Genomic DNA, 23,154 nt, shown 5'->3' on the forward strand with positions numbered 1-23,154 from the left:
CAAGGCAGCAGCTACTCTTCCTGGGATCCAGCATCATTAAGACAGTTATATACCATTTAAAACATTACATGACATTACATCTCATAACACTCTACCCAATACATTTAGCGTGGCTTTGAATTATTGTGTATATATAGTTATCATCATTGCCATTTTCATTACAGTTATTGTAATGGTATCTATTATTAACATGTGTTAAACATGTACGTCTCTTATGTTAATATGGAATGATACCCCGTGAAGTGCTTGAGATGAGGTTTTAAAAATATTCTGTAAGGAAGGACCAGGTTTAATACATTCTGCTGATATTAATACAGTAAATTAGTGTGATGTTGTTTGATGATAATTATTTGATGTAGTTATTGAGAAGGCATGTCAGTATCGGTATCAGGTTATGCCAGCATGGCCACCCAGCTCAGTAAATCTTAATTCAATTAAAACGTTTTAAAGTTACTTAGTTACTTTTTCTTATGGTCAAATAAAACTATTAACAGTCTAAAAATAGCAGGTATGCTTCTCTCAAAGGTATAGTAAATGATACCACATAACCATTACCAAGACAGGTTTTTACTGAACCCAGACCTTATTAGTTACCTCTGTCAAGTGACCCAAATTTACCAATCAGGGCCTCCAATCGAAATGAACCAACCAATCATGGTTTCCATTAACCTATCACCTTTCTCCCCTGTTGTAGGTTTGGAACTGCCCTTCATGATGATGCCCCACCCCCTGATCCCTGTTAGCTTGCCCCCTGCTTCTGTTTCCATGGCAATGAGCCAGATGAACCACCTCAGCACCATCGCCAACATGGCCGCCGCCGCACAGCAGCAGAGCCTGCCCTGCAGAATGGTCACCTCAGTCATCAAAGTAAGCTGTAATAATAATAAAACTAAACTATAAAGTAAGACATTATATGACAGTGTTTCCCCAATCCTGATCCTTGAGAACCATAACTGTGTTAGTGCTAGGGCAAAAATATATATGTGCACCCCTATGGGTCCCCAGGAGGGAAGCACTATGGAAATGGCCAGTTGATTACACAGCATCTACTTTCATGGACCTCATTTGTCACTGATGTCCCTCTGTCGCTGACAGGAGCGTGTCCCAGACAGTCCCTCCCCCGCCCCTTCCTTAGAGGACGGCAGGAGGCCCGGCAGCCACCCATCGTCCCACCGCAGCAGCAGTGTCTCCAGCTCACCGGCCCGCACAGAGAGCTCCTCAGACAGGATACGTACGTCCCCCTATTCCCTCCCCATGCAACGAGTCAGACTGGCTAACTGCGTGTTCAGTTCCGCAAGTAAACAAACCCACTCTGCTAACCCACTCTTGTTGTTGTTGTACTGAACCGATAGATTTTAGTTGGAGTTTTGTAGAACTCTTCATTCCTGGGTGTGTAGGTTTTTTGTTCCAGCCCAGTGGTTACACACCTAAATCAACTACTCAAGTTCTATTTGATCAGTTCTATCAGGTATATTAGTGCTGGGCTGGAATAAAACCCTGCACACTATGGGTCCCTAGGAACAGGATTGAAGAACAGTTATTTTGAGTTGTCCACAATTCAAAATGTGTTCGCTAGCTGTTCATTTCCCAAGACAGGGCATAGACTTGTGAACTCGAACAGACAAAGACATCTTCTAGCTCACCTGTACTACTCTCTCTCTCCTCTCCAGCCATACATCAGAATGGTCTTTCTATGAACCAAATGAACCAAGCTCTGCTGGGCCTCTCCCCCAGCATTCTGCCTGGGCCTAAAGAAGGAGACCTGGCCCACGACATGAGCCACGAAGCAAAGAGGATGCACATTCACAAAGGTAAGACGTGTCCTATTGCAAAACGTTAAAGAGCCACTGAACTTCCTGATTTGGCCTTGTTTTGACACTTTGTAATTAAGAAATGCTAGCGGCCATGACGGAAGCCAAACAAGAGTTGTCTTGGGGGTGTGGTTTGATGTGGATGTTTCTTGGCTGTGTCTTTCCCATTCAGTCACAACAAACAAGGGCGGTAGTGAGTACAGCGAGGTAAGCTAAGTTAGCTTTTCTATCGAGAAATGTTGAAGTTGAGGACTTCTCCCTTCCTGACTGACTCACCATTTTACGATTGTCTGCTAATACAGTTCTATGTGGAGGCCAAAGCCTGCACTGACCATGTGTTTAGCCAAGCTGACAGCAGCTAGCTAGCATAGCTTGGGATAGCTGCAGCTGGCTAGTCTATCTAGCTGATATTTCTCTGTCAAATCAGTTATGGCAAGGTAGCAAGAGCCCGTGTCTGGAATGTGCTTCATAAGAAACTCGTTCTACAACACATTTCTATGAAAGTAGTTGCACCTCACTTTCAAAGTTTCAGCACATCATGTAAAGACAGGTTGAATGCCCAGTCTTCTGGCTAGTTTTGTCTCGTCTCTCTTTATGTTCTCTGTTCGATCTTTCCCGGGTTGAAAACCTAATATCCCTACAGGTGTAGCCAAAACATTTGATGTTGTAAATATCATATCGATGTGCTTATGCCATCAGGGACTGACACCAGGTCCAACTAGTTGTAAAGGTGTCCCTCTTGGTCCATGTATCTGGAAAACATTATTACTCATGGATGGTGTCTGCCTGGCCATCAGGGACTGACACCAGGTCCAGGAACTAGTTGTAAAGGTGTCCCTCTTGGTCCATGTATCTGGAAAACATTATTACTCATGGATGGTGTCTGCCTGGCCATCAGGGACTGACACCAGGTCCAGGAACTAGTTGTAAAGGTGTCCCTCTTGGTCCATGTATGTGGAAAACATTATTACTCATGGATGGTGTCTGCATGGCCATCAGGGACTGACACCAGGTCCAGGAACTAGTTGTAAAGGTGTCCCTCTTGGTCCATGTATGTGGAAAACATTATTACTCATGGATGGTGTCTGCATGGCCATCAGGGACTGACACCAGGTCCAGGAACTAGTTGTAAAGGTGTCCCTCTTTGTCCATGTACAGTGCCTTGCGAAAGTATTCGGCCCCCTTGAACTTTGCGACCTTTTGCCACATTTCAGGCTTCAAACATAAAGATATAAAACTGTATTTTTTTGTGAAGAATCAACAACAAGTGGACACAATCATGAAGTGGAACGACATTTATTGGATATTTCAAACTTTTTTAACAAATCAAAAACTGAAAAATTGGACGTGCAAAATTATTCAGCCCCTTTACTTTCAGTGCAGCAAACTCTCTCCAGAAGTTCAGTGAGGATCTCTGAATGATCCAATGTTGACCTAAATGACTAATGATGATAAATACAATCCACCTGTGTGTAATCAAGTCTCCGTATAAATGCACCTGCACTCAGATAGTCTCAGAGGTCCGTTAAAAGCGCAGAGAGCATCATGAAGAACAAGGAACACACCAGGCAGGTCCGAGATACTGTTGTGAAGAAGTTTAAAGCCGGATTTGGATACAAAAAGATTTCCCAAGCTTTAAACATCCCAAGGAGCACTGTGCAAGCGATAATATTGAAATGGAAGGAGTATCAGACCACTGCAAATCTACCAAGACCTGGCCGTCCCTCTAAACTTTCAGCTCATACAAGGAGAAGACTGATCAGAGATGCAGCCAAGAGGCCCATGATCACTCTGGATGAACTGCAGAGATCTACAGCTGAGGTGGGAGACTCTGTCCATAGGACAACAATCAGTCGTATATTGCACAAATCTGGCCTTTATGGAAGAGTGGCAAGAAGAAACCCATTTCTTAAAGATATCCATAAAAAGTGTCGTTTAAAGTTTGCCACAAGCCACCTGGGAGACACACCAAACATGTGGAAGAAGGTGCTCTGGTCAGATGAAACCAAAATTGAACTTTTTGGCAACAATGCAAAATGTTATGTTTGGCGTAAAAGCAACACAGCTGAACACACCATCCCCACTGTCAAACATGGTGGTGGCAGCATCATGGTTTGGGCCTGCTTTTCTTCAGCAGGGACAGGGAAGATGGTTAAAATTAATGGGAAGATGGATGGAGCCAAATACAGGACCATTCTGGAAGAAAACCTGATGGAGTCTGCAAAAGACCTGAGAGTGGGACAAAGATTTTGTCTTCCAACAAGACAATGATCCAAAACATAAAGCAAAATCTACAATGGAATGGTTAAAAAATAAACATATCCAGGTGTTAGAACGGCCAAGTCAAAGTCCAGACCTGAATCCAATCGAGAATCTGTGGAAAGAACTGAAAACCTCACTGAGCTCGAGCTGTTTTGCAAGGAGGAATGGGAAAAAATGTCAGTCTCTCGATGTGCAAAACTGATAGAGACATACCCCAAGCGACTTACAGCTGTAATCGCAGCAAAAGGTGGCGCTACAATTTTTCAGTTTTTGATTTGTTAAAAAAGTTTGAAATATCCAATAAATGTCGTTCCACTTCATGATTGTGTCCCACTTGTTGTTGATTCTTCACAAAAAAAATACAGTTTTATATCTTTATGTTTGAAGCCTGAAATGTGGCAAAAGGTCGCAAAGTTCAAGGGGGCCGAATACTTTCGCAAGGCACTATCTGGAAAACATTATTACTCATGGGTGACTGTAGAATATTACTGTAACAAATTATTTTGTAATTCTTATTGAAAAATACCTGACATGTAAATCCAGCTTCGTATTAGTTGCCACATATGTAGTTTAATTTGCCTCCAGACTGGCTACAGATGTCTGGATGGCATGGAGGATAGGCTCCTCCACATCTTGAACCAGAATCTTCAACTTTTCATCCACTATCATGTGTGACCTGTAGTTTGTGTTATTGCCAATCTTCAAGTAAATGAGAATAATGTGAAATAAGATGGGTGACATTTAAATATCAAGTAAAGAAAATATGAACAAAAACACGAACAAAAACACAGAATTGTGGAGCCCACATTCACTTTGAGCTTTGTGAAATAGTCACAACCCAGCAATTCAGCAAGATCCAGCAGTTCTGTCAGCATTGCATGAGCCCTCACACTTCCCATGTGGTTCTCTGTCCCTGGGTACTGTTTAATATAGTCCAGCCGATGAATCTGGGCCCCTATTTCAATATAAGGGCACTTTGACACACCCCTCTTAGCAGCCTGCCTATGTTGATGGCACAGGTGGGAGAACGTTCCTAGACGGGATGAAGAGTGTAGTTTAGTGGAATTACTTGTGTCTGGGGCAATACCTATTATAGATCGGAAGCATTACAACACTACACATAATGCTGTAGACTAGTATAGACTAAATATGCACAAACATTTTTAGCCCTTGGCCCAATTAAAGGAAATGTGACTAACCATATTGCGTATTGTATAGCCACGGCTTCAGTCTGTCATTTTTAAGCCACTTTGGGTCCCATCTGGATTTGCGGAGGTGCGCACCTGGGCTTACTCTTGTCTCCTCCTCTCTTCTCCTTTTATCTACTCTTCTCCTTTTCTCAATCAAATTTCAATCAAATGTATTTGATGTCACAAAGTGCTGTACAGAAAGCCAGCCTAAAACCCTAAACAGCAAGCTATGAGGGATGGCTCTTCCGGCTGGGCCGGGTGGAGATTATAACAGAACATGTCCAAGATGTTCAAATGTTCATCGATGACCAGTAGGGTCAAATAATAATACTCACAGTGGTTGTAGAGGGTGCAACAGAGTATCTCTACCGCATCTGCTGTCTCTAGAGAGTTGAAAACAGCAGGTATGGGACAAGGTAGCATGTACAGTGAACAGGTCAGGGTTCCATAGCCTCAGGCAAAACAGTTGAAACTGGAGCAGCAGCACGGCCAGGTGGACTGGGAACAGCAAGGAGCCATCATGCCAGGTAGTCCTGAGGCATGGTCCTATGGCTCAGGTCCTCCAAGAGAACGAGAGAGAGAGGGAGAGAATTAGAGAGAGCATACTTAAATTCACACAGGACACTGGATGAAACAGGAGAAATACTCCAGATGTAACAGACTGACCCTAGCCCCCCGACACATAAACTATTTGCTGCATAAATACTGGAGAATGAGACAGGAGGGGTCGGGAGACACTGTGGCCCCATCCGATGATACCCCCGGACAGGGCCAAACGGGCAGGATATAACCCCACACACTTTGCCAAGGCACAACCCCCACACCACTAGAGGGATATCTTCAACCACCAACTTACCATCCTGAGACAAGGCAGAGTATAGCCCACAAAGATCTCCCCCTCGGCACGAACCCTAGGGGGCGCCAACCCGGACAGGAAGATCCCGTCAGTGACTCAACCCACTCAAGTGACGCACCCCTCCTAGGGACTGCATGGAAGAGCACCAGTAAGCCAATGACTCAGCCCCTGTAATAGGGTTTGAAGCAGAGAATCCCAGTGGAGAGAGGGGAACCGGCCAGGCAGAGACAGCAAGGGTGGGTCGTTGCTCAAGTGCCTTTCCGTTCACCTTCACACCCCTGGGCCAGACTACACTCAATCATATGACCTACTGAAGAGATAAGTATTCAATAAAGACTTAAAGGTCGAGACGGTTCTGCGTCTCTCACACGGATAGGCAGACCGTTCCATAAAAATAGAGTTCTATAGGAGAAAGCTTGCTTAGAAATTCTAGGGACAGTAAAGATGCCTGCGTCTTGTGCGTATGTGTAGGTATGTACGGCAGGACCAAATTGGAAAGATAGGTAGGGGCAAGGGCAGGTAATGCTTTGTAGATTAGCAGTAAAACCTTGGAATCAGCCCTCGCCTTAACATTAAGCCAGGCTAGGACTGAAGTAATATGCAACATTTTTTTGCTTCTAGTCAAGATTCTAGCAGCCGTGTTTCGCACTAACTGAAATGTATTTAATGCTTTATCCGGGTAGCTTAAAAGTAGAGCATTGCAGTAGTCTAACCTAGAAGTGACAAAAGCATGGATACATTTTTCTTTTGCAATGTTACGTAGATGGAAAAAAGCTGTCCTTGAAACAGTCTTGATATGTTTGTCAAAAGAGAGATCAGGATCCAGAGTAACGCCGAGGTCCTGCACAGTTTTATTTGAGACGACTGTTCAACCATCAAGATGAATTGTTTGATTGAAAAGAATATATCTTTGTTTCTTGGCACCTAGAACAAGCATCTCTGTTTTGTCTGAGTTTAAAAGTAGAACATTTACCGCCATCCACTTCCTTATGTCTGAAACACAGGCTTCCAGGGAGGGAAATGTTGGGGCTTCACCATGTTTCATCGAAGTGTACAGCTGTGTGTCATCCCCATAGCAGTGAAAGTTAACATTATGTTTCCAAATTAAATCACCAAGAGGTAAAATATATAGCGAAAACAATAGTGGTCCTAAAACAGAGCCTTGAGGAACACCGAAATGTACAGCTGATTTGTCAGAGGACAAACCATCTACAGAGACAAACTGATATCTTTCCAACAGATAAACTCTAAACCAAGCCAGAACTTTTCCATGTAGACCAATTTGGGTTTCCAATCTCTACAAAAGAATGTGGTGATCGATGGTATCAAAAACAGCACTAAGGTCTAGGAGCACGAAAACAGATGCAGAGCCTCGGTCTGACGCCATTAATAGGTTACTTACCACCTTCACAAGTGAGTCTCAGTGCTATGATGGGGTCTAAAACCAGACTGTAACATTTCGTATACATTGTTTGTCTTCAGGAAGGCAGTGAGTTGCTGCGCAACAGCTTTGTCTAAAATGTTTGAGAGGAATGGGAGATTCAATATAGGCCGATACTTTTTTATATTTTCTGGGTCAAGGTTTGGCTTTTTCAAGAGAGGCTTTATTACTGCCACTTTAAGTGAGGTTGGTACACATCCAGTGGATAGAGAGCCGTTTATTATGTTCAACATAGCAGGGCCAAGCACAGGAAGCAGCTCTTTCAGTAGTTTAGTTGGAATAGGGTCCAGTACACAGCTTGAAGGTTTAGATGCCATGACTATTTTAATCAATGTGTCAAGAGATATCGTATTAAAAAACTTGAGTGTCTACCTTGATCCTAGGCCTTGGCAGTGTTGTGCAGACTCAGGACAACTGAGCTTTGGAGAAATACACACATTTATAGAGGAGTCCAGAATTTTCTTTCTAATGATCATGATCTTTTCGTCAAAGACGTTCATGAATTTATCACTGCTGAAGTGAAAGCTATCCTCTCTTGGGGAATCCTGATTTTTAGTTAGCTTTGCGACAGTATTTAAGTTGGAAAAATAAGATGATTGAGCAGCAGTGAGGGCTCTTCGATACTGCACGGTACTGTCTTTCCAAGCTAGTCGGAAGACTTCCAGTTTGGTGTAGCGCCATTTCCGTTCCAATTTTATGGAAGCTTGCTTCAGGGCCTTGGTTTTTTTCTGTATACCCGCGAGCTAGTTTGTTATGACAAATTGTTTTTTTTGTTTTTAAGGGGGTGACTGCATCTAGGTTATTAAGCAATGTTGAATTGAGTTCTCCAGTTAGGTGTTTAACTGATTTCCGTCTTCCATCTCCCCTCCTAGCTCTCTCCTTTCCTCTGTTCCACTCTGCTATCCTCTCTCCTTCCATCTCCCCTCCTGGCTCTCTCCTTTCCTCTGTTCCACTCTGCTCTTCTCTCTCCTTCCATCTCCCCTCCTGGCTCTCTCCTCTGCTCTTCTCAGGTATAACCTTCAGAACTGTGTTGAACCCAGACAGATGATCTATTTCCCAAGAAAAGTGAATGTGCTTTACAGAACTTTATATAAAATATGTTTGGTAGAAATAGGATATTTATTTTAGTGTGGCGGAAATATTTCTGCCATGGCGCAGCGCCATACTTAAATGAACTTAGAGGAAACAGTGAAGTGCATCATCGATTTGTAATATGCTGAAAATTGGCTAAACTAATTTAATATTTTTCAGGCAATGAGTTCAGACATTTTTGACTTTGTTTATTTGCGTTTTATAGTGAATGGCATTCTGGGATTAGGGAGTTTTCGCCAAGTCAAACAGGATAATCCAGGAAATACCATTATCCCAGAAACCCTAGACCCACTCCAATTTGCATACTGCCCCAACAGATCCACAGATGATGCAATCTATTTTGCACTCCACACTGCCCTTTCCCACCTGGACACAAGGAACACCTGTGTGAGAATGCAGCTCAGCGTTCAACACCATAGTGCCCTCAAAGCTCATTACTAAGCCAAGGACCATGAGTTTAAACATCTCCATCTGCAAAAGGATACTGGACTTCCTATTGGGCCGCCCCCAGGTGGTAAGGGTAGGTAACAACACATCTGCCACGCTGATCCTCAACACGGGGGCCCCTCAGGGGTGCGTGCTCAGTCCCCCCCTGTACTCCCTGTTCACTCATGACTGCATGGCAAGGCACAACTCCAGCACCATCATTTAGTTTTCCAATGACACAACAGTGGTTGGCCTGTTCACCGACAACGATGAGACAACCTATAGGGAGGAGGTCAGAGACCTGGCAGTGTGGTGCCAGGACAACAACCTCTCCCTCGACGTGATCAAGACCAAGGAGATGATTGTGAACTACAGGAAAAGGAGGACCGAGCACATCGCCATTCTCATCAACGGGGCTGTAATGGAGCATGTTGAGAGCTTCAAGTTCCTTGGTGTCCACATCAACAACAGACTATCATGGTCCAAACACACCAAGACAGTTTGTGGAAGGCATGACAAAGGCTATTCCCCCTGAGGATACTGAACGATTTGCCATGGGTCCTCAGATCCTCAAAAAGTTATACAGTTGCACCATCAAGAGCATCCTGACTGTTGCATCACTGCCTGTTATGGCAACTGCTCTGCATCGGATTGCCAGGCACTACAGAGGGTAGTGTGTATGGCCCAGTACATCAATGGGGCCAAGCTTCCTGCTGGTGTCAGAGGAAGTCCCTAAAAATTGTCAAAGGCTCCAGCCACCCTAGTCATAGACTGTTCTCTCTGCTACCGCATGGCAAGTGGTACCGGAGCAAAGATTGTATTTTTTGGAGAAATGTCCTCTGGTCTGATGAAACAAAAATAGAACTGTTTGGTCATAAAGACCACCGTTATGTTTGGAGGAAAAAGGGGGAGGATTGCAAGCTGAAAAACACCATCCCAACCGTGAAGCACAGGGGTGGCAGCATCATGTTGTGGGGATGCTTTACTGCAGGAGGGACTGGTGCACTTCACAAAATAGATGGCATCATAAGGGTGGAAAATTACGTGGATATATTGAAGCAACATCTCAAGACCTCAGTTAAAGTTTGGTCGCAAATGGGTCTTCCGTATGGACAATGACCCCAAGCATACTTCCAAAGTTGTGGCAAAATGGCTTAAGGATAACAAAGTCAAGGTAATGGAGTTGACATCACAAAGCCCTGACCTCAATCCTATAGAAAATGTGTGGACAGAACTGAAAAAGTGTGTGCGAGCAAGAAGGGCCTACAAACCTGACTCAGTTACACCAGCTCTGTCAGGAGGAATGGGCCAAAATGCACCCAACTTATTGTGGGAAGCTTGTGGAAGGCTACCCAAAATGTTTGACCCAAGTTAAACAATTTAAAGGCAATGCTACCAAATACTAATTGAGTGTATGTAAACTTCTGACCCACTGGGAATGTGATGAAAGAAATAAAAGCTGAAATAAATCACGCTCTACTATTATTCTGACATTTCACATTCTTAAAATACAGTGGTGATCTTAACTGACCTAAGACAGGGCATTTTTACTCGGATCAAATGTCAGGAAATATGAAAACTGAGTTAAAATATATTTGGCTAAGGTGTATGTAAACTTCCGAATTCAACTGTATCAAAGCTAGAGGCTAAAGTTAAATCTAGAAAGTTAAATCCTACCCATGCTAGATTACGGAGACATACTTTATAGATCAACAGGTAATGGTGCTCCCGAGCGGCTAGATGTTCTTTACCATTCGGCCATCAGATTTACCACCAATGCTCCTTATAGGACACATCACTGCACTCTATACTCTTCTGTAAACTGGTCATCTCTGAATACCCGTTTCAAGACTCATTGGTTGATGCTTATTTATAAAACCCTCTTAGGCCTCATTCCACCTTATCTGAGGAATCTACTGCAGCTCTCATCCTCCACATACAACACCCATTCTGCCAGTCACATTCTGTTAAAGGTCCCCAAAGCACACACATCCCTAGGTCTCTCCTCTTTTCAGTTCGTTGCAGCTAGCGACTGGATTTAGCTGCAACAAGCACTCAAACTGGACAGTTTTAACTCTTCATTCAAAGACTCAATCATGGACACTCTTACTGACAGTTGTGGCTGCTTTGTGTGATGTATTGTTGTCTCTACCTCCTAGCCCTTGTTTGTGCTGTTGTCTGTGCCCATTAATGTTTATACCATGTTTTGTGTTGCTACCATGTTGTAGTTGTGTTGCTACCATGTTGTGTTGTCATGTGTTGCCTTGCTATGTTGTCTTAGGTCTCTCTTCATGTAGTGTTGTCTCTCTTGTCGTGATGTGTGTTTTGTCCTATATTTATATTTTATTATTATTTTGTATTTTTAATCTCATCCCCCGTCCCTGCAGGAGGCCTTTTGCCTTTTGCCAGGCCGTCATTGTAAATAAGAATTTGTTCTTAACTGACTTGCCGAGTTAAATAAAGGTTTGATTTTTTTTTAAATGTTTTATTCGGAGCATGTGACAAATACAATTTGATTTTATTATGTTAGCCTACCTGACACGCATCTGGAACAAACATTACGTTTCTCCCTTGTGCTCTCTAGAGATGTGGTACATTGTAAACTAGTCCAGCTGTTAGGTCGCTAACTTATGTTTTTGTCTGGGTAACCTGTTATTTATACTGGTTTATGGAATGAGTTTGGCTGTGGATGTGTTCTGTGGTGTGTTTGGATGATGAAGTTCGCATTTATCTTTTACAATAAAATGTGAAATTGAGGAATAAAGTTTTGAAGACCCTTATTTCTACAAAACAACGTTGTTTAGTCACGTTTGTTGCATCATATGTTCTGTTGCTACTGTTCCAATCACGTTTATGTGATCGTACGCATCAGAGGGGTAGACTCTTACCCGTATTCATGGATGAACGCTTCACGGCAGTCTGCAACCCCTTTCATTAAATAAGACGTCCTGTGTCATTTGCGTTTTGTTTGTACAGCTTGCATGGCCCGTTGTGTCAAGTCACTCTGGTTCTCACTCAGTCAACTTCTTCCGTGACAACAACACTGTTGATCGCCGTTTCTTCCCTAACACGGTCATCAAAAGACTCTACAATGTCTGGTTCAATGAAAATGTTTTTACCAAAGTTAAGGATTTCCACATCGTCTGATCCATTTTCAGAGTCTGATCAGCTCATGTTATAGACAGGTGCTACATGGCAGATCAATCCGAACTAATTTCTCGCCATGTCCAGCCCATTTACTATCTCAGCCAATCATGGCGAGTGGGAAGGTTCCTGACTTTTTCCGTGGTGAAACAAACTAGGCTCATAATTTAACAATTATATTTGTATTAACAGATGTCATCCAAGTTTGTTATTAAGGCACATGAAAGTTCACATGTTTCAGAAGGCAGTTCTATAAAAAAACGCATTTTGATTTTGAAAAAAGAAGTTAAAATGCCTCTCCTCTGAAGTAGTGCAATGCCATGGTATTGCTAAGCGATTTGTGTTTTTTGATGTCAGTTCAGTTTCGGTTCGATTATTAAAAAATAATCATGGATTTTCTGTTTCTATTTATATTTTTAGACATTAAATTCACTATGCATTATTTTGGTTGAATGTTGTAACAACACTGAATAAAACAATGAATAAAAGTCCTGTGATTTTAGTGTCTGCCCGTTACTGCTTATCACTTATCATTTAAGTGATAAACATCATTTGTTCACATTACTTTACTTTAATAAATTATTTGTTTTAATTGATTACTTTATTATGTAATTCCAAGTCATCATCTCATCTCTATAGAAATGTTGTCTATGCTGTCTGACAAAATCACTATTTGATTTGTTCTTTAAAGTAAATTAGGCATACTTTTATGACTGCTGAATACCAATTATCAATCACTTAGATCATGTATTTTCAGACTTGCAATGCAACTGTTTTCTATCCCTCTCGATTAGGCATTCTCTCTTCTCTCAGTCTTGATGTGTGCCCCGCACAGACTGGACAAGTTTATGCGGGCGCGCAATGGATTATGGTCAGTGTAGTTAATTACCATGTTCTCTGCACTAAACTATGTAGAATATTGGTCTGTTGGAAACTGCAACTCCCTACTACATCGCACAGCTCAGGCTTGATGTGATTTATCTCTACAGAAACTGCATATGGAGCAAACAGAAAAAAACTAGCGAAATGGAATTGAAATAATTGAAGCAAAGTCGGTCAATTAGTTTTTTAAAAAGTAGTAGTTTAAAATGTTTGGTTAATCACTCAACACTATGCCGTGGTAATATTTTGGTACAATGGCAGTACCATGGTAATATCATTATACTTCAAGGGCAAAACCATGGTACATTTCCATGATTCAGACTATACTATAGTTTAAGTGAAAGTAACATAGTAGTACAATGGTATACATGAAATTACCAGGAACATGATGCTCGTCTGTAAGGGTATACTGTAGAATAATTACACTACCAGATCCCTCTTTTTGTTTATAAGGGTATACTGTAGAATAATTACACTACCAGATCCCTCTTTTTGTTTGTAAGGGTATACTGTAGAATAATTACACTACCAGATCCCTCTTTTTGTTTGTAAGGGTATACTGTAGAATAATTACACTACCAGATCCCTCTTTTTGAGCAAGATGGTTAAAAAAAAATGTAATAAAAATGAACTCAAACAGGGAGCAGATAATGAAAGATCCAGTATATCTAGTGCTGTGAATTAAATACAAAATTAATAATAGATTTGAGTATTCTCAGATGGTTTAGAACTGTGCTGGCGTAAGGTTTGTGTGGGGTGTGGTGGGGTGGAGGTGGGAGGTTGATAATGATATCAAAACCACAGTGGAAATCATTGGGTTGTGTGTTCCCTGTTGGCAAGCCTAAAGTGGAGATCAGCGCTAGACCTAAGTAGTGAATAGTAATAATTAGTGTGATCATGCTCTGAATTCATAGGTTAAAACCACTGTTGTCTCTGTGTGTGTGTGTGGGGGGGGGTGTTTGTGTGAGGGGTGTTCGTGGGTGCGTGTGTTACAGTGTGCAGAGCTGTGACCACCGGGGTACATAGTGGGGGTACATAGTGCAGTAACAGTGAATATAAACATGATCCTCCCCCCTCCTTACTACTCTGCTCAGTGCTACCTCAACACATTCAACCAGGCTTTACATAAACAAAGACATAACACCTAAACCCCAGCCTATTAACACCATGCTGTTCTAACATACACATATTACAGTTTTGTAGACAATTCAACCAGAGACCTTCTGGTCGTCAGCGAGAGAGGGGGGGGGGGGTGCATTATTATTGAGATTGTCAATTCCTAATGTGTCACCGATGTTGATTAGGATTCTGGGTTGCACCAGAGGTCTCGGTTCTGCAGAAAAACATTTTTTATAAAATAACCCATTAATGCAGAGGAGTGCAACTAAATTAGTTACCAATTTGCTGAGCATGAATTAATGAAGAGAGCTTCTCGCGGCTCCCACAGTTGTAATTTTCATAATAACCCCGGACCTTTATTTGACAGGTGGTTTCGTTTTTTCGTTTTGAAGGTTTTCATTAGTCTAATGAGGAAGTGTGCAAGGGCGAGCAGTCAGCACAATTTACATGAGGAAGCTATCATAATAAATGAGGCAATTTGAATAACACACACAGGCTTGTGCTGCGAGATAAGAGAGATTGTAGTCGGGGTCGGCAGATCCGGCGCTGGTAACCAATACATTAGAACCCAACTAATAACCAAAGTAATCCCAATAAAAGCTTTAAAGTGAAGGGAACGAAATGTATGATCGATATATTGAACTGTAATGATATGATACATGATGCATTAGATGAATACTATACGTGTGTTCCATTGTTAAAAAGATAGGGATGAGGAGAGAGGGAGGGATGGAGAGGAGGGGGATTCTGCCATTCTCTGCTTTGTTTATGACAAGCTTTTTAATTAGGCTTGTTCATCAGTTTGTTTAGACAAATGAGATAGCATTCCAATGGTTTAATGATATCTCTCCACTTGTTTGATCTTTATGGTCTTGGTAGTGCATTAAATTCATCTCATGCATTATACTCACAGAGAGAGAACAGAGGAGGGTACTGTAGTATGCATTGTCCTGCTGCTGCCTCCATAATAATATCTGCTAGTATCTCCTATCGAAGACAAACTGCTCAGATACTGACACTGTAATGCAACCAATCATTTGTCCTTATAAAGATCTCTCATCTGCAAGTATCTGCTTTCGCAGAGAGTCAAACTACACAGATACAACACTGACAAATACTGTTGACAAAGGACAAAGACTGTTTGTTGTTGTTGAAAACAAATGATCACTTTAAGTCCAGTCAACCCTCGTTCTCGCTCACAACCACATGGTGTAGCTTTCGGGCGGTCTTTTCAAATTGTTTTACTACATTATTGTGTGCAGGTAACGCTCGGGTTGGTCTTTTCAACTTGTTTTACTACATTATTGTGTGCAGGTAACGCTCGGTTGGTCTTTTCAACTTGTTTTACTACATTATTGTCTGCAGGTAACGCTCGGTTGGTCTTTTCAAATTGTTTTACTACATTATTGTCTGCAGGTAACGCTCGGTTGGTCTTTTCAAATTGTTTTACTACATTATTGTCTGCAGGTAACGCTCGGTTGGTCTTTTCAACTTGTTTTACTACATTATTGTGTGCAGGTAACGCTCGGTTGGTCTTTTCAACTTGTTTTACTACATTATTGTCTGCAGGTAACGCTCGGTTGGTCTTTTCAACTTGTTTTACTACATTATTGTGTGCAGGTAACGCTCGGTTGGTCTTTTCAACTTGTTTTACTACATCATTGTCTGCAGGTAACGCTCGGTTGGTCTTTTCAACTTGTTTTACTACATTATTGTCTGCAGGTAACGCTCGGTTGGTCTTTTCAACTTGTTTTACTACATTATTGTCTGCAGGTAACGCTCGGTTGGTCTTTTCAACTTGTTTTACTACATTATTGTCTGCAGGTAACGCTCGGTTGGTCTTTTCAACTTGTTTTACTACATTATTGTGTGCAGGTAACGCTCGGTTGGTATTTTCAACTTGTTTTACTACATTATTGTGTGCAGGTAACGCTCGGTTGGTCTTTTCAACTTGTTTTACTACATTATTGTGTGCAGGTAACGCTCGGTTGGTCTTTTCAAATTGTTTTACTACATTATTGTGTGCAGGTAACGCTCGGTTGGTCTTTTCAACTTGTTTTACTACATTATTGTTTGCAGGTAATGCTCGGTTGGTCTTTTCAACTTGTTTTACTACATTATTGTGTGCAGGTAACGCTCGGTTGGTCTTTTCAACTTGGGTTACTACATTATTGGGTGCAGGTAACGCTCGGTTGGTCTTTTCAACTTGTTTTACTACATTATTGTCTGCAGGTAACGCTCGGTTGGTCTTTTCAAATTGTTTTACTACATTATTGTCTGCAGGTAACGCTCGGTTGGTCTTTTCAACTTGTTTTACTACATTATTGTCTGCAGATAACGCTCGGTTGGTCTTTTCAACTTGTTTTACTACATTATTGTCTGCAGGTAACGCTCGGTTGGTCTTTTCAACTTGTTTTACTACATTATTGTGTGCAGGTAACGCTCGGTTGGTCTTTTCAACTTGTTTTACTACATTATTGTGTGCAGGTAACGCTCGGTTGGTCTTTTCAACTTGTTTTACTACATTATTGTGTGCAGGTAACGCTCGGTTGGTCTTTTCAAATTGTTTTACTACATTATTGTTTGCAGGTAATGCTCGGTTGGTCTTTTCAACTTGTTTTACTACATTATTGTGTGCAGGTAACGCTCGGTTGGTCTTTTCAACTTGTTTTACTACATTATTGTCTGCAGGTAACGCTCGGTTGGTCTTTTCAACTTGTTTTACTACATTATTGTCTGCAGGTAACGCTCGGTTGGTCTTTTCAACTTGTTTTACTACATTATTGTGTGCAGGTAACGCTCGGTTGGTCTTTTCAACTTGTTTTACTACATTATTGTGTGCAGGTAACGCTCGGTTGGTCTTTTCAACTTGTTTTACTACATTATTGTGTGCAGGTAACGCTCGGTTGGTCTTTTCAAATTGTTTTACTACATTATTGTGTGCAGGTAACGCTCGGTTGGTCTTTTCAACTTGTTTTACTACATTATTGTTTGCAGGTAACGCTCGGTTGGTCTTTTCAACTTGTTTTACTACATTATTGTGTGCAGGTAACGCTCGGTTGGTCTTTTCAACTTGGGTTACTACATTATTGGGTGCAGGTAACGCTCGGTTGGTCTTTTCAACTTGTTTTACTACATTATTGTCTGCAGGTAACGCTCGGTTGGTCTTTTCAAATTGTTTTACTACATTATTGTCTGCAGGTAACGCTCGGTTGGTCTTTTCAACTTGTTTTACTACATTATTGTCTGCAGATAACGCTCGGTTGGTCTTTTCAACTTGTTTTACTACATTATTGTCTGCAGGTAACGCTCGGTTGGTCTTTTCAACTTGTTTTACTACATTATTGTGTGCAGGTAACGCTCGGTTGGTCTTTTCAACTTGTTTTACTACATTATTGTGTGCAGGTAACGCTCGGTTGGTCTTTTCAACTTGTTTTACTACATTATTGTGTGCAGGTAACGCTCGGTTGGTCTTTTCAAATTGTTTTACTACATTATTGTTTGCAGGTAATGCTCGGTTGGTCTTTTCAACTTGTTTTACTACATTATTGTGTGCAGGTAACGCTCGGTTGGTCTTTTCAACTTGTTTTACTACATTATTGTGTGCAGGTAACGCTCGGTTGGTCTTTTCAACTTGTTTTACTACATTATTGTCTGCAGGTAACGCTCGGTTGGTCTTTTCAAATTGTTTTACTACATTATTGTGTGCAGGTAATGCTCGGTTGGTCTTTTCAACTTGTTTTACTACATTATTGTGTGCAGGTAACGCTCGGTTGGTCTTTTCAACTTGTTTTACTACATTATTGTGTGCAGGTAACGCTCGGTTGGTCTTTTCAACTTGGGTTACTACATTATTGTGTGCAGGTAACGCTCGGTTGGTCTTTTCAACTTGTTTTACTACATTATTGTGTGCAGGTAACGCTCGGTTGGTCTTTTCAAATTGTTTTACTACATTATTGTGTGCAGGGAACGCTCGGTTGGTCTTTTCAAATTGTTTTACTACATTATTGTGTGCAGGTAACGCTCGGTTGGTCTTTTCAACTTGTTTTACTACATTATTGTGTGCAGGTAACGCTCGGTTGGTCTTTTCAAATTGTTTTACTACATTATTGTGTGCAGGTAATGCTCGGTTGGTCTTTTCAACTTGTTTTACTACATTATTGTGTGCAGGTAACGCTCGGTTGGTCTTTTCAACTTGTTTTACTACATTATTGTGTGCAGGTAACGCTCGGTTGGTCTTTTCAACTTGTTTTACTACATTATTGTCTGCAGGTAACGCTCGGTTGGTCTTTTCAACTTGTTTTACTACATTATTGTGTGCAGGTAACGCTCGGTTGGTCTTTTCAACTTGTTTTACTACATTATTGTGTGCAGGTAACGCTCGGTTGGTCTTTTCAACTTTGGTTACTACATTATTGTGTGCAGGTAACGCTCGGTTGGTCTTTTCAACTTGTTTTACTACATTATTGTGTGCAGGTAACGCTCGGTTGGTCTTTTCAAATTGTTTTACTACATTATTGTGTGCAGGTAACGCTCGGTTGGTCTTTTCAAATTGTTTTACTACATTATTGTGTGCAGGTAACGCTCGGTTGGTCTTTTCAACTTGTTTTACTACATTATTGTCTGCAGGTAACGCTCGGTTGGTCTTTTCAAATTGTTTTACTACATTATTGTGTGCAGGTAACGCTCGGTTGGTCTTTTCAAATTGTTTTACTACATTATTGTCTGCAGGTAACGCTCGGTTGGTCTTTTCAAATTGTTTTCCTACATTATTGTGTGCAGGTAACGCTCGGTTGGTCTTTTCAAATTGTTTTACTACATTATTGTCTGCATGTAAAACTCGGTTGCAAAGAGGATTTGGTGATTTGATGATGTTTCATGAAAAAGTAGAAAGGCCAGCTATTTATCTCACATCAAACTAATTGAATCGCTTCACAGAGGGAAGTCTGTGGTGATTGTTTTCGACAAGCGCGAGTCTCATGAAACAGCAGGTAGTTGACAAATAAGGGAGGATATAAAAGGTACGGAAGCCTTTGGCTGTAAACTCATTTTAGATATCAAACATGGAACATGATTTTATTTCCTGAGGGAAAAGCCTTTTGAAACCCGAGTATAGCAGTGTTGAGTGTTGCCCTAGAAACCCCCTGGCAGATGTAAAGCACATATTTAGATGAGCCAAACAACAATATCTCATCATAACGACGTACCGGATGTACGGAGACAGACCTTTCATTTTACCAGTGTAGCTGACTGTCATTATGACAATACAATTGACTCATTTATTTGTTCATTTATTTCATGTAGAAATAAATCCCTTGTCATCTCATTTCCACGCTGGTCTTAAAAACCATCACATCTATCAAACTGAAAATAGATCAAATGCGCTAGGTGTGTCAATTCACTTACGTTTTGTTGGATCTATTGGAATCTAATGGAATACTCGCAAAGTGCAAACCCTGCCCATCTGGTACTCCATGCACCAATCTAATGCATTTGAAAGAGAGCAAATACTTATTTAATTCTTAATTTCACCTCTATTTAACCAGATAGGCCAGTTGAGAACAAGTTCTCATTTACAACTGCAACCTGGCCAAGATAAAGCAAAACAGTGCGACAAAAGCAACAACACAGAGTTACACATAAACAAATGTATAGTCAATAACACAATAGAAAAATCTATATACAGTGTGTGCAAATGTAGGAGATTAGCGAGGTAAGGCAATAAATAGGCCATAGAGGCAAAATAATTACAATTTAGCATTAACTCTGGAGTGATAGATGTGCAGATTATGATGTGAAAGTAGAGATACTGGGGTGCAAAATAGCAAAAATAAATAAATGGGGATGAGGTGTGAGCTATTTACAGATTGGCTGTGTACAGGTACAGTGATTGGTAAGCTGTTCTGACAGCTGATGGTTAGAGATGGGCATAGGTCTTCAGCTTCAGTGATTTTTGCAATTCGTTCCAGTCATTGGCAGCAGAGAACTGGAAGGAAAGGATGCCCATGGAAGTGTTGGCTTTGGGGATGACCAGTGAAATATACCTGCTGAAGCGTGTGCTACGGGTGGGTGTTACTATGGTGACCAATGAGCTGAGAATCAGTGGGGCTTTACCTAGCAAAGACTTATAGATGACCTGGAGCCAGCGGGTTTGGCAATGCATTTATAGTGAGGGCCAGCCTACGAGAGCATACAGGTCGCAGTGGTGGGTAGTATATGGGGCTTTGGTGACAAAACGAATGGCACTCTGATAGACTACATCCAATTTGCCGAGTAGAGTGTTGGAGGCTATTTTGTAAATGACATCTACGAAGTCAAGCATCGGTAGGATGGTCAGTTTTACGAGGGTGTGTTTAGCAGCATGAGTGAAGGAGGCTTTGTTGCGAAATAGGAAGCCAATTCTAGATTTAATTTTGGATTGGAGATTCTTAATGTGAGTCTGGAAGGAGAGTTTACAGTCTAATCAGACACCTAGGTATTTGTAGTTGTCCACATATTCTAGGTCAGAACCGTAAAGAGTAGTGATGCTAGAGGGGCGGGCGGGTGCGGGCAGCTATCGGTTGAAGAGCATTTATTTAGTTTTACTTGCATTTAATAGCAGTTGGAGGCCACGGAAGGAGTGTTGTATGGCATTGAAGCTCGTCTGGAGGTTTGTTAACACAGTGTCCAAAGAAGGGCCAGATGTATACAGAATGGTGTCGTCTGCGTAGAGGTGGTTCAGAGAATCACCAGCAGCAAGAGCGACATTGTTGATATATACAGAGAAAAGAGTTGGCCCGAGAATTGAACCCTGTGGTACCCCCATAGAGGTCAGATGTCCGGATTTCAACCTCGGAAAGAAACCAATCTGTAAAATGATTCTGTAGACCATATTTTAAAATGAGAGCAGATATAGTCTCCCTTCCTGTGTAAATGTTACATATGTGTGTTACAAAACAAAATACAAATAAATGTTGCTTAGTGGTCACTGAAATTGAATAATTTGTGCTGATAGTTTCAATGTAGCATTATACTGTATCTCTCTTCTCATTACCCCAGTGTTTCCTAAACTCGTTCCTGGGGAGCCCAATGTTTTATACCGTATCTCTCTTCTCATTACCCCAGTGTTTCCTAAACTCGGTCCTGGGGAGCCCAATGTTTTATACCGTATCTCTTCTCATTACCCCAGTGTTTCCTAAACTCGGTCCTGGGGAGCCCAATGTGTTATACCGTATCTCTCTTCTCATTACCCCAGTGTTTCCTAAACTCGGTCCTGGGGAGCCCAATGTTTTATACCGTATCTCTCTTCTCATTACCCCACTGTTTCCTAAACTCGGTCCTGGGGAGCCCAATGTTTAGGTTTTTCAAATAATGAACTTGTCATCAGGCTTTGATTATTTGAATCAGCTGTGAAGTGCTAGGCCAAAAAACGAAATGTTCACCCCTTGGGGTCCCCAGTACCGAGTTTGAGAAATGCTGCATTACTCCTTTAACCCTAGTTTACTGTAATTCAGATCCAGGCAGAGAAGCATGTTCATAAAATGAATACACAAACACATGCAGTGATGGATGCACGCACACACACCAATTACTGTACACTTAACATTTAAACAAAAACAAAATAATTGCCACATTTGAAGCAAGCATTGAAACAAGCATTAGCATAGTAGTTTGCTGTGCTAGATCAGAGAAACAGTATAGTTTTTGTGTCTAGTAGGACATATTGGTGTCATTGTATGGCATTGCAATCCTTCAGGGAGTATCCGATGCTGTTCTCTTCTCTCTTTCTGTTGTGTTGTATACTGCCGACCAGCGACATTAGCTGGCGCTAATCCAGACTGACTGAGACGCTTTTAAATGCAAAATAGGACAAAATAGGAAATAGGGAAGGGACATTTTTCGCAAACTCTTAAAAGGCTCTCTGTGACTGCTACCAGCGTGAAAGGGGACTTGAAAAACGGATGAAAATCCATTAGCAGGTCTCAGTTTCAGTTTTATACAAAGACTTAAGGGCATTTTAACGTGGAGCGATGTGTTAAATGTGTGGACATCTGCTTTGATAACATAACATTGGGCTTTGACAGAAGAAAGCTGGCGTGGTATTTACAGTTAGAGATTAATTGGCAGGCCAATAAGAATAGACGTTGTAAGAGACGGCCGTGCAGCAAAGTCAAGGTGAAGAAAAGATAGGGAGAAGAAAGAGAGGGGAGAGAATTAGTCATCAAGTACTGTCCATCTAGCCCCTATTATTTCTCTCTCTCTCTCTCTCTCTCTATTGTGTTGTTTAAGTGTTCCCTTTATTTTTTTGAGCAGTGTATTTAGCCCCAGTGTACTGTCGATTTAGGGCCAGATAGCACTGCATTTTGCTTTGTGTTTGTGCTTGTGTTTCCCAACATCGGTGACAGCGATATACACTGCTCAAAAAAATAAAGGGAACACTTAAACAACACAATGTAACTCCAAGTCAATCACACTTCTGTGAAATCAAACTGTCCACTTAGGAAGCAACACTGATTGACAATAAATTTCACATGCTGTTGTGCAAATGGAATAGACAACAGGTGGAAATTATAGGCAATTAGCAAGACACCCCCAATAAAGGAGTGGTTCTGCAGGTGGTGACCACAGACCACTTCTCAGTTCCTATGCTCCCTGGCTGATGTTTTGGTCACCTTTGAATGCTGGCGGTGCTTTCACTCTAGTGGTAGCATGAGACGGAGTCTACAACCCACACAAGTGGCTCAGGTAGTGCAGCTCATCCAGGATGGTACATCAATGCGAGCTGTGGCAAGGAGGTTTGCTGTGTCTGTCAGCGTAGTGTCCAGAGCATGGAGGCGCTACCAGGAGACAGGCCAGTACATCAGAAGACGTGGAGGAGGCCGTAGGAGGGCAACAACCCAACAGCAGGACCGCTACCTCCGCCTTTGTGCAAGGAGGAGCAGGAGGAGCACT

General features: G+C 41.6%; 1 protein-coding gene across 3 annotated transcripts in view; it reads left to right on the forward strand.

Moving 5' to 3' along the window:
* dachd (dachshund d) overlaps positions 1 to 23,154 on the forward strand; it is a 334,285-nt gene that overhangs the window by 237,504 nt on the left and 73,627 nt on the right. For 2 of the 3 annotated variants that reach the window (XM_036958501.1, XM_036958503.1), the window contains exons 4-6: positions 695 to 867; positions 1,096 to 1,297; positions 1,671 to 1,811. In XM_036958501.1, the coding sequence (XP_036814396.1) occupies positions 695 to 867; positions 1,096 to 1,297; positions 1,671 to 1,811 (516 nt within the window). The remainder of the gene's footprint in view (positions 1 to 694; positions 868 to 1,095; positions 1,298 to 1,670; positions 1,812 to 23,154) is intronic. The other variant, XM_036958502.1, reaches the window with a different exon arrangement.

This window comes from Oncorhynchus mykiss, chromosome 22 (assembly GCF_013265735.2).
Source record: "Oncorhynchus mykiss isolate Arlee chromosome 22, USDA_OmykA_1.1, whole genome shotgun sequence".
In the NCBI taxonomy this organism is placed as follows: domain Eukaryota; kingdom Metazoa; phylum Chordata; class Actinopteri; order Salmoniformes; family Salmonidae; genus Oncorhynchus; species Oncorhynchus mykiss.